Raw genomic sequence first — 13,208 nt, 5'->3', positions numbered from 1 at the left:
AGACTGCGCTATCATGAGTGATGGTGGAGACTGCACTCTAATGAGTGATGGTGGAGACTGCGCTATCATGAGTGATGGTGGAGACTGCACTCTAATGAGTGATGGTGGAGACTGCACTATCCTGAGTGATGGTGGAGACTGCACTATCCTGAGTGATGGTGGAGACTGCACTATCCTGAGTGATGGTGGAGACTGCACTATCCTGAGTGATGGTGGAGACTGCACTATCCTGAGTGATGGTGGAGACTGCACTATCCTGAGTGATGGTGGAGACTGCACTATCCTGAGTGATGGTGGAGACTGCGCTATCATGAGTGATGGTGGAGACTGCGCTATCCTGATTGATGGTGGAGACTGTACTCTAATGAGTGATGGTGGAGACTGTACTATTATGAATGACGGTGGAGACTGCACTATCCTGAGTGATGGTGGAGACTGCACTATCCTGAGTGATGGTGGAGACTGCACTATCCTGAGTGATGGTGGAGACTGCACTATCCTGAGTGATGGTGGAGACTGTACTATCCTGAGTGATGGTGGAGACTGCACTATCCTGAGTGATGGTGGAGACTGTACTATCCTGAGTGATGGTGGAGACTGTACTATCATGAGTTTAGTGTGATGAATGGTTTGAAAAACCGACAAGTTGAAGACTGAGACACTTATGCAGCATATGGGAAACTTTATTCAGGAAACGTTTCGCCACACAGTGGCTTCATCAGTCCAATACGAAGAGGAAGGCGTAAGGAGAGGAGGAGAATGAGGTAATCAGTCCCTCAACCTGGAGTCGATGTGTTCAGTCCATCAATCTCAGTCTTCATGAGTTTAGTCTTGTGAGTACCATTGTTTAGTTTTGGAAGAGAGTACCATTGTTTACTCTTGTGAGTGAGTATCATTGTGTAGTCTTGGGAAAGAGTACCATTGTGTAGTCTTGGGAGACAGTATCACTGTGTAGTCTAGGGCCGGAGTTACACTATTTACTGTCTGCTGTTATATTTTCTGGTCTTCAAGTGTTGTAGTTTATTTGGATAATAGTTTATATTATTGTTTTGTTCCATAATTTTTTGCTCTGGACAAAACAGTTATTCTTTTATTTCTCTCTTTATCCTTAAGATGTAAATGGTTTAAATTTTGTTCACAAAAAATACCAACCCTTTGTCGCCAGTAAAATAGCCTTCTACTGTATGAAAACTTCTGGAGTCGCCCTTGCTTTTAAGGGCTGAGAGAAATTACTCCTGATCTGGTACTAACATGGTGTATCTTCCATTGGAAAGTGGAGGACATTATGGTACATGGAACTCTTTTGAAAAATCATATTTCCATGCTTCAGGGTTCTATTTTCTACGTTTTTTGCATAAATCACTGCAAGAAGAATGCGGATATCCACATCCACATCCACAGAACATCCATAGTTTCTTATATCGGCATTCATATTTTACTGTAAACAGATATCTACATCTGCAAAATAAGTAAGAGATCCTCATGCACATTTGCGTTAGCTGATATCTAAATTTACGCATCTGATACATATCTATAACGCAGGTCGTACCCACGACCATGACAGAAGCAGCTTAAGCAGTACACTCAAGTGCACTATGCCTTAAAATTTTGATCTGTCACCTGGAGATATAAAAGTTTCAGAAAAAACTGACGGAAGAATCAGTTGTCGCATATGAACGTCTCTGCTTTGTTCTCACTAAATTATAAATGTTATTCTTGATGTAGAACCGAATACAAGTAAAAACTTATACTTGAAACGAGATCCAGAATACATTGCACTGATGACTACTGTACGACCGAGAAATATTAAAGAATACAAGAAAACCTCTATATAAAGGATCTAAAAATTAAAGGATGTAGTCTATGGGCGGACGCCATCCTGAAGCAAGAGGAACAATCCACTAAATCCAATGTTGTTACGATGAACGAAAAACTCTCTCACCTTTCAGTTTTAAGCAAAACTGCTCTGTTAGCCGATTTATATTTCAATGCTCATATTACCTACAAATACAACTTAAAATATGTACCTACAAAGGTTTTCACTGACCTGAGGACATGTAGAGTTATTAAGAAGGTGAAGGGTAGTCTGTGAGCAGCAGCCAGACCACAGACCACAGCTGAGTGAACCTCATTCACCAGAGACTCCCGCAATAGACTCAGTCGATGCTCTAATACTGAGCTCTTCCCGCTAAAAAAAATGATAAACCTTAGAAGAAGATTAGTGCTATTCACAGATACAGAAGGTTTTTAACATTCAAACATCTCAACTAACAAACATCTGCTGAGCTGTGTTAAAAACATGTGTCAAATGGTAAAAAAATGTCACATTAAAATTGGAGTTTCTCCTTTATGTTTAACAATGTACAGGTAACATAGATGTATTGCACATGACACACTCATCATCCACTATCATAGTGGCACATGGCACACTCATCACCCACTATCATAGTGGCACATGGCACACTCATCACCCACTATCATAGTGGCACATGGCACACTCATCATCCACTATCATAGTGGCACATGACACACTCATCATCCACTATTATCACAGTGGCACATGGCACACTCATCACCCACTATTATCACAGTGGCACATGGCACACTCATCACCCACTATCATAGTGGCACATGGCACACTCATCATCCACTATCATAGTGGCACATGACACACTCATCATCCACTATCATAGTGGCACATGACACACTCATCATCCACTATCATAGTGGCACATGACACACTCATCATCCACTAATATCACAATGGCACATGGCACACTCATCATCCACTATTATCACAGTGGCACATGGCACACTCATCACCCACTATTATCACAGTGGCACATGGCACACTCATCATCCACTATTATCACAGTGGCACATGGCACACTCATCACCCACTATTATCACAGTGGCACATGGCACACTCATCCACTATTATCACAGTGGCTGGCACACTCATCATCACTATTATCACAGTGGCACATGGCACACTCATCATCCACTATTATCACAGTGGCACATGGCACACTCATCATCCACTATTATCACAGTGGCACATGCCACACTCATCATCCACTATCATCACAGTGGCACATAGCACACTCATCATCCACTATTATCACAGTGGCACATGGCACATGTGGCACATGGCTCATCATCCACTATTATCACAGTGGCACATGGCACACTCATCATCCACTATTATCACAGTGGCACATGGCACACTCATCATCCACTATTATCACAGTGGCACATGGCACACTCATCATCCACTATTATCACAGTGGCACATGGCACACTCTTCATCCACTATTATCACAGTGGCACATGGCACACTCTTCATCCACTATTATCACAGTGGCACATGGCACCCTCATCATCCACTATTATCACAGTGGCACATGGCACCCTCATCATCCACTATTATCACAGTGGCACATGGCACACTCTTCATCCACTATTATCACAGTGGCACATGGCACACTCATCATCCACTATTATCACAGTGGCACATGGCACATTCATCATCCACTATTATCACAGTGGCACATGGCACACTCATCATCCACTATTATCACAGTGGCACATGGCACACTCATCATCCACTATTATCACAGTGGCACATGGCACACTCATCATCCACTATTATCACAGTGGCACATGGCACACTCATCATCCACTATTATCACAGTGGCACATGGCACACTCATCATCCACTATTATCACAGTGGCACATGGCACACTCATCATCCACTATTATCACAGTGGCACATGGCACACTCATCATCCACTATTATCACAGTGGCACATGGCACACTCATAATCCACTATTATCACAGTGGCACATGGCACACTCATCATCCACTATTATCACAGTGGCACATGGCACACTCACCATCCACAATCATCATAGTGGCACATGGCACACTCATAATCCACTATTATCACAGTGGCACATGGCACACTCATAATCCACTATTATCACAGTGGCACATGGCACACTCATAATCCACTATTATCACAGTGGCACATGGCACACTCATCATCCACTATTATCACAGTGGCACATGGCACACTCATCATCCACTATTATCACAGTGGCACATGGCACACTCATCATCCACTATTATCACAGTGGCACATGGCACACTCATCATCCACTATTATCACAGTGGCACATGGCACACTCATCATCCACTATTATCACAGTGGCACATCATCACACTCATCATCCACTATTATCACAGTGGCACATGGCACACTCATCATCCACTATCATCCACTAGTGGCACATGGCACACTCATCATCCACTATTATCACAGTGGCACATGGCACACTCATCATCCACTATTATCACAGTGGCACATGGCACACTCATCATCCACTATTATCACAGTGGCACATGGCACACTCATCATCCACTATTATCACAGTGGCACATGGCACACTCATCATCCACTATTATCACAGTGGCACATGGCACACTCATCATCCACTATTATCACAGTGGCACATGGCACACTCATCATCCACTATCATAGTGGCACATAGCACACTCATCACCCACTATTATCACAGTGGCACATGGCACACTCATCATCCACTATTATCACAGTGGCACATGGCACACTCATCATCCACTATTATCACAGTGGCACATGGCACACTCATCATCCACTATTATCACAGTGGCACATGGCACACACTCATCACTCCACTATTATCACAGTGGCACATGGCACACTCATCATCCACTATTATCATGGCACACTCATCATCCACTATTATCACAGTGGCACATGGCACACTCATCACTATCCACTATCATATCAAAGTGGCACATGGCACACTCATCATCCACTATTATCACAGTGGCACATGGCACACTCATCATCCACTATTATCACAGTGGCACATGGCACACTCATCATCCACTATTATCACAGTGGCACATGGCACACTCATCATCCACTATTATCACAGTGGCACATGGCACACTCATCATCCACTATTATCACAGTGGCACATGGCACACTCATCATCCACTATTATCACAGTGGCACATGGCACACTCATCATCCACTATTATCACAGTGGCACATGGCACACTCATCATCCACTATTATCACAGTGGCACATGGCACACTCATCATCCACTATTATCACAGTGGCACATAGCACACTCATCATCCACTATTATCACAGTGGCACATGGCACACTCATCATCCACTATTATCACAGTGGCACATGGCACACTCATCATCCACTATTATCACAGTGGCACACTCATCATCCACTATTATCACAGTGGCACATAGCACACTCATCATCCACTATTATCACAGTGGCACATAGCACACTCATCATCCACTATTATCACAGTGGCACATAACACACTCATCATCCACTATTATCACAGTGGCACATGGCACACTCATCATCCACTATTATCACAGTGGCACATGGCACACTCATCATCCACTATTATCACAGTGGCACATGGCACACTCATCACCCACTATTATCAAACATGGCACACTCATCACCCACTATTATCACAGTGGCACATGGCACACTCATCATCCACTATTATCACAGTGGCACATGGCACACTCATCATCCACTATTATCACAGTGGCACATGGCACACTCATCATCCACTATTATCACAGTGGCACATGGCACACTCATCACCCACTATTATCACAGTGGTACATGGCACACTCATCACCCACTATTATCACAGTGGTACATGGCACACTCATCATCCACTAATATCACAATGGCACATGGCACATTCATCATCCACTAATATCACAATGGCACATGGCACACTCATCATCCACTTCTTTCACAGTGGCACATGGCATATTCATCATCCACTATTATCACAGTGGCACATGGCACACTCATCATCCACTAATATCGCAATGGCACATGGCACACTCATCATCCACTATTATCACAGTGGCACATGGCACACTCATCATCCACTATTATCACAGTGGCACATGGCATACTCATCATCCACCATTATCACAGTGGCACATGGCAAACTCATCATCCACTATTATCACAGTGGGCACACTCATCATCCACTATTATCACAGTGGCACATGGCACACTCATCATCCACTATTATCACAGTGGCACATGGCACACTCATCACGCACTATCATCACTATCATAGTGGCACATAGCACAATCATCATCCACTATTATCACAGTGGCATGTGCACACACACTCATCATCCACTATTATCACAGTGGCACATGGCACACTCATCATCCACTATTATCACAGTGGCAAATGGCACACTCATCATCCACTATTATCACAGTGGCACATGGCACACTCATCATCCACTATTATCACAGTGGCAAATGGCACACTCATCATCCACTAGTATCACAGTGGTACATGGCACACTCATCCACTATTATCACAGTGGCACATGGCACACTCTTCATCCACTATCATAGTGGCACATGGCACACTCATCATCCACTATTATCACAGTGGCACACTCATCATCCACTATTATCACAGTGGCACATGGCACACTCTTCATCCACTATCATAGTGGCACATGGCACACTCATCATCCACTAGTATCACAGTGGTCCATGGCACACTCATCATCCACTATTATCACAGTGGCACACTCATCATCCACTATCATAGTGGCACAAGGCACACTAATCATCCACTATTATCACAGTGGTCCATGGCACACTCATCATCCACTATTATCACAGTGGCACATAGCACACTCATCATCCACTATTATCACAGTGGCACATAGCACACTCATCATCCACTATTATCACAGTGGCACATAGCACACTCATCATCCACTATTATCACAGTGGCACATGGCACACTCATCATCCACTATTATCACAGTGGCACATGGCACACTCATCATCCACTATTATCACAGTGGCACATAGCACACTCATCATCCACTATTATCACAGTGGCACATAGCACACTCATCATCCACTATTATCACAGTGGCACATGGCACTCACTCATATTATCATCCACTCATTACTCACAGTGGCACATTGCACACTCATCATCCACTATTATCACAGTGGCACATGGCACACTCATCATCCACTATTATCACAGTGGCACATGGCACACTCATCATCCACTATTATCACAGTGGCACATAACATCATCATCCACTATTATCACACTCATCATCCACTATTATCACAGTGGCACATGGCACACTCATCACTCCACTATTATCACAGTGGCATCATGGCACACTCATCATCCATGGCACACTCATCATTATCACAATGGCACATGGCACACTCATCATCCACTATTATCACAGTGGCACATGGCACACTCATCATCCACTATTATCACAGTGGCACATGGCACACTCATCATCCACTATTATCACAGTGGCACATGGCACACTCATCATCCACTATTATCACAGTGGCACATGGCACATTCATCATCCACTATTATCACAGTGGCACATGGCACACTCATCATCCACTTCTTTCACAGTGGCACATGGCACACTCATCATCCACTATTATCACAGTGGCACATGGCACACTCATCATCCACTATTATCACAGTGGCACATGGCACACTCATCATCCACTATTATCACAGTGGCACATGGCACACTCATCATCCACCATTATCACAGTGGCACATAGCATACTCATCATCCACTTCTTTCACAGTGGCACATGGCACACTCATCATCCACTATCATAGTGGCACATAGCACAATCATCATCCACTATTATCACAGTGGCACATGGCACACTCATCATCCACTATTATCACAGTGGCACATGGCACACTCATCATCCACTATTATCACAGTGGCACATGGCACACTCATCATCCACTATTATCACAGTGGCACATGGCACACTCATCATCCACTATTATCACAGTGGCACATGGCACACTCATCATCCACTATTATCACAGTGGCACATGGCACACTCATCATCCACTATTATCACAGTGGTACATGGCACACTCATCATCCACTATTATCACAGTGGCACATGGCACACTCTGGCACACTCTTCATCCACTATTATCACAGTGGCACATGGCACACTCTTCATCCACTATCATAGTGGCACATGGCACACTCATCATCCACCATTATCACAGTGGCACACTCATCGTCCACCATTATCACAGTGGCACACTCATCATCCACTATTATCACAGTGGCACATGGCACACTCATCATCCACTATTATCATAGTGGCACATGACACACTCATCATCCACTATTATCACAGTGGCACATGGCACACTCATCACCCACTATTATCACAGTGGCACATGGCACACTCATCATCCACTATTATCACAGTGGCACATGGCACACTCATCATCCACTATTATCACAGTGGTACATGGCACACTCATCATCCACTATTATCACAGTGGCACATGGCACACTCATCATCCACTATTATCACAGTGGCACATGGCACACTCATCATCCACTACTGGTCCATTCATCACACTATTATCACAGTGGCACATGGCACACTCATCATCCACTATTATCACAGTGGCACATGGCACACTCATCATCCACTATTATCACAGTGGCACATGGCACACTCATCATCCACTATTATCACAGTGGCACATGGCACACTCATCATCCACTATTATCACAGTGGCACATGGCACACTCATCATCCACTATTATCACAGTGGCACATGGCACACTCATCATCCACTATTATCACAGTGGCACATGGCACACTCATCATCCACTATTATCACAGTGGTACATGGCACACTCATCACCCACTATTATCACAGTGGCACATGGCACACTCATCATCCACTATTATCACAGTGGCACATGGCACACTCATCATCCACTATTATCACAGTGGCACATGGCACACTCATCATCCACTATTATCACAGTGGCACATGGCACACTCATCATCCACTATTATCACAGTGGCACATGGCACACTCATCACCCACTATTATCACAGTGGCACATGGCACACTCATCATCCACTTCTTTCACAGTGGCACATGGCATACTCATCATCCACTTCTTTCACAGTGGCACATGGCACACTCATCATCCACTATTATCACAGTGGCACATGGCACACTCATCATCCACTATTATCACAGTGGCACATGGCACACTCATCATCCACTATTATCACAGTGGCACATGGCACACTCATCATCCGCTATCATCACAGTGGCACATGGCATACTCATCATCCACTTCTTTCACAGTGGCACATGGCATACTCATCATCCACTTCTTTCACAGTTGCACATGGCACACTCATCATCCACTATTATCACAGTGGTACATGGCACACTCATCACCCACTATTATCACAGTGGCACATGGCACACTCATCATCCACTATTATCACAGTGGCACATGGCACACTCATCATCCACTATTATCACAGTGGTACATGGCACACTCATCATCCACTATTATCACAGTGGCACATGGCACACTCATCATCCACTTCTTTCACAGTGGCACATGGCACACTCATCATCCACTTCTTTCACAGTGGCACATGGCACACTCATCATCCACTTCTTTCACAGTGGCACATGGCACACTCATCATCCACTTCTTTCACAGTGTCACATGGCACACTCATCACCCACTTCTTTCACAGTGGCACATGGCACACTCATCATCCACTTCTTTCACAGTGGCACATGGCACACTCATCATCCACTTCTTTCACAGTGGCACATGGCACACTCATCATCCACTTCTTTCACAGTGGCACATGGCACACTCATCATCCACTTCTTTCACAGTGGCACATGGCACACTCATCATCCACTTCTTTCACAGTGGCACATGGCACACTCATCATCCACTTCTTTCACAGTGGCACATGGCACACTCATCATCCACTTCTTTCACAGTGGCACATGGCACACTCGTCATCCACTTCTTTCACAGTGGCACATGGCACACTCATCATCCACTTCTTTCACAGTGGCAGATTTGACTGAAAATATGTTGTCAGAAAACTTAAAGAAAATGTTGAAACTGACAAAATATGTGTTATACTGATACCCAGTAAGTGCAATGATCAATATATAATTCCTCATCACTGCTCTCATTTCATGGTGAAGGGCTCCTGATCCAGGGAACAGGAGCGACTCCTCAAATCCTCCCATTCTTCAGGCGATCTTTGTCCCCTATGGATTTAGCGCTTACCCTGACACAACCACAGCTGTCTCTCGTCTTGGGAGGAGACGGCCAGAGAGGTTAAAAAAAATTTATAAAACGTCTTCTATACTTACGTATTCTCTATAACGGAGATATATAGATTAATGTACCAGCTTAACGAGAACTGGTACATATGAGAGAGTGCATTAAGACTCGTCAGAGTGATGTAGAGTGCAGCTGCAGGCTTGGACACAGCTTCATACTGCTGACAGCACAGCAGCAGTGCAGCTTCTGTCTCTACGCACTGCTCTTCTTTATGTTTGATCTCGTCAGACATTTTCTGAAAATTAAAAATATTACTAGACGTATTTCAGTTGCTGCGTTACGAGGGATAGATTTCCCCGTACTCGATAAGCCCAGCCTGGTCTACCTCAGTGAAGCAATGGTAGTCAGAAATACTGGAGGATGTTCAGAAATATTGGATGGTGGTCATAATTATTGAAAGATGGTCAGAAATATTGGAGGGTGGTCAGAAATATTGGAGGGTGGTCAGAAATATTGGAGGGTGGTCAGGATTATTGTAGGGTGGTCAGAAATATTGGAGGGTGGTAAGAAATATAGGATGGTGGTCAGAAATATTGAAAGGTGGACAGAAACATTTGAGGGTCTTCAGAAATATTGGATGGAGGTCAGAAATATTGGAGGATATCAGAAACATTTAAGGGTGGTCAGAAATATTGGAGGATGGTCAGAAATATTGATGGGTAGTCATAAATACTGGAGGGAGGTCAGAAATATTGGAGAGTCGTCAAAAATATTGGAGGGTGGTCAGAAATACTGGAAGGAGGTCAGAAATATCGGAGGGCGGTTAGAAATATTGGAGGGAGGCCAGAAATATTGAAGAGAGATCAGAAATATTGGAGGGAGATCAGAAATATTGGAGGGAGGTCAGAAATATTGGAGGGAGGTCAGAAATATTGGAAGGAGGTCAGAAATATTGGAAGGTGGTCAGAAATAATGGAGGGTGATCAGAAATATTGGAGGGAGGTCAGAAATATTGGAGGGAGGTCAGAAGTGTTAGAGGGAGGTCAGAATTATTGGAGGGAGGTCAGATATATTGGAGGGAGGTCAGAAATATTGGAGGGTGATCAGAAATATTAGAGGGTGGTCAGAAATATTGGAGGGTGGTCAGAAATATTGGAGGGAGGTGATAAATATTGGAGGGAGGTGAGAAATATTGGAGGTGAGAAATATTGGGGGGTGGTCAGAAATATTGGAGGAGGTGAGAAATATTGGAGGGAGGTGAGAAATATTGGAGGGTGGTCAGAAATAATGGAGGAAGGTCAGAAATATTGAAGGGAGGTCAGAAACATTGGAGGGAGGTCAGAAATGCTGGAGGGAGGTGAGAAATATTGGAGAGAGGTGAGAAATATTGGAGAGGAAGGACAGAAATATTGGAGGGAGGTCAGAAATATTGGAGGGAGGTCAGAAATATTTGAGGGAGGTCAGAAATATTGGAGGGAGATCAGAAATATTGGAGTGAGGTCAGAAATATTGGAGGAAGGTCAGAAATGTTAGAGGGAGGTCAGAAATATTGGAGGGAGATCAGAAATATTGGAGGGATGTCATAAATATTGGAGGGTGATCAGAAATATTGGAGGGTGGTAAGAAATATTGGAGGGAGGTAAGAAATATTGGAGGTAGGTCAGAAATGTTGGAGGGAAGTCAGAAATATTGGAGAGTGGTCAGAAATATTGGAGGGTTGTCAGAAATATTGGAGGGAGGTGAGAAATATTGGAGGGTGGTCAGAAATATTTGAGCGAGGTGAGAAATATTGGAGGGTGGTCAGAAATATTGGAGGGTGGTCAGAAATATTGGAGGGTGGTCGGAAATTTTGGAGGGAGGTCAGAAATATTGGAGGGAGGTCAGAAATAATGGAGGGAGGTCAGAAATATTGGAGGGTGATCAGAAATAATGGAGGGTGGTCAGAAACATTGGAGGGTGGCCAAAAATATTGGAGGGAGGTCAGAAATATTGGTGGGAGGTCAGAAATGTCGGATGGAAGTCAGAAATATTGTAGGGGGGTCAGAAATAATTGTAGAATGGTCAGATATATTGGACGGAGGTGAGAAATATTGGATGGTGATCAGAAATATTGGAGGGAGTTGAGAAATATTGGAGGGATGTGAGAAATATTGGAGGGTGGTCAGAAATATTGGAGGGTGGTCAAAAATATTGGAAGGAGGTCAGAATATTGGAGGGAGGTCAGAAATGTTGGTGGGAAGTCAGAAATATTGTAGGGGGGTCAGAAATATTGGAGAGTGGTCAGAAATATTGGAGGGAGGTGAGAAATATTGGAGGGAGGTGAGAAATATTGGATGGAGCTGAGAAATATTGAAGTGTGGTCAGAAATATTGGAGGGTGGTCAGAAATATTGGAGGGAGGTGAGAAATATTGGAGGGTGGTCTGAAATATTGGAGGGAAGTCAGAAATATTGGAGGGAAGTCAGAAATATTGGAGGGTGGTCAAAAATTTTGGAGGGTGGTCAGACACATTGAAGGGTGATCAGAAATATTAGATGGAGGTCAGAAAACTGCAATGAAGAAAAATATAAATATGTATACGTGTGTGTATGTGTGTGCGTACAACTTTCTGCACATTTATGCACTTTCTTACTTAAATAGTATATGTGTATATGTATTTACGTAGGAATGTATTCATATGTGTATTTACAGATGTATTTATTATTATTATCACACTGGCCGAATCAGACCAAGGCAGGGTGGCCCGAAAAAGAAAAACTTTCACCATCATTCACTCCATCACTGTCTTGCCAGAGGGGTGCTTTACACTACAGTTTTTAAGCTGCAACATTAACACCCCTCCTTCAGAGTGCAGGCACTGTACTTCCCATCTCCAGGACTCAAGTCTGGCCTGCCGGTTTCCTTGAACCCCTTCATAAATGTTACTTTGCTCACACTCCAACAGCACGTCAAGT

At 43.9% G+C, this 13,208-nt stretch overlaps 1 protein-coding gene across 1 annotated transcript in view; it reads right to left on the bottom strand.

Moving 5' to 3' along the window:
• Window positions 1-1,334: 1,334 nt before the first annotated feature.
• LOC128700454 (dynein axonemal heavy chain 7) overlaps window positions 1,335-13,208 on the bottom strand; it is a 166,430-nt gene continuing 154,556 nt past the window's right edge. The window contains exons 9-11 of the mRNA XM_070080379.1: window positions 10,345-10,550; window positions 2,048-2,188; window positions 1,335-1,458 (exon numbers count right to left, since the gene is read on the bottom strand). Of these exons, the coding sequence (XP_069936480.1) occupies window positions 1,335-1,458; window positions 2,048-2,188; window positions 10,345-10,550 (471 nt within the window). The remainder of the gene's footprint in view (window positions 1,459-2,047; window positions 2,189-10,344; window positions 10,551-13,208) is intronic.

This window comes from Cherax quadricarinatus, unplaced genomic scaffold, assembly GCF_038502225.1.
Source record: "Cherax quadricarinatus isolate ZL_2023a unplaced genomic scaffold, ASM3850222v1 Contig370, whole genome shotgun sequence".
Lineage (NCBI taxonomy): Eukaryota > Metazoa > Arthropoda > Malacostraca > Decapoda > Parastacidae > Cherax > Cherax quadricarinatus.
This window is presented reverse-complemented; position numbering and strand designations above follow the sequence as displayed.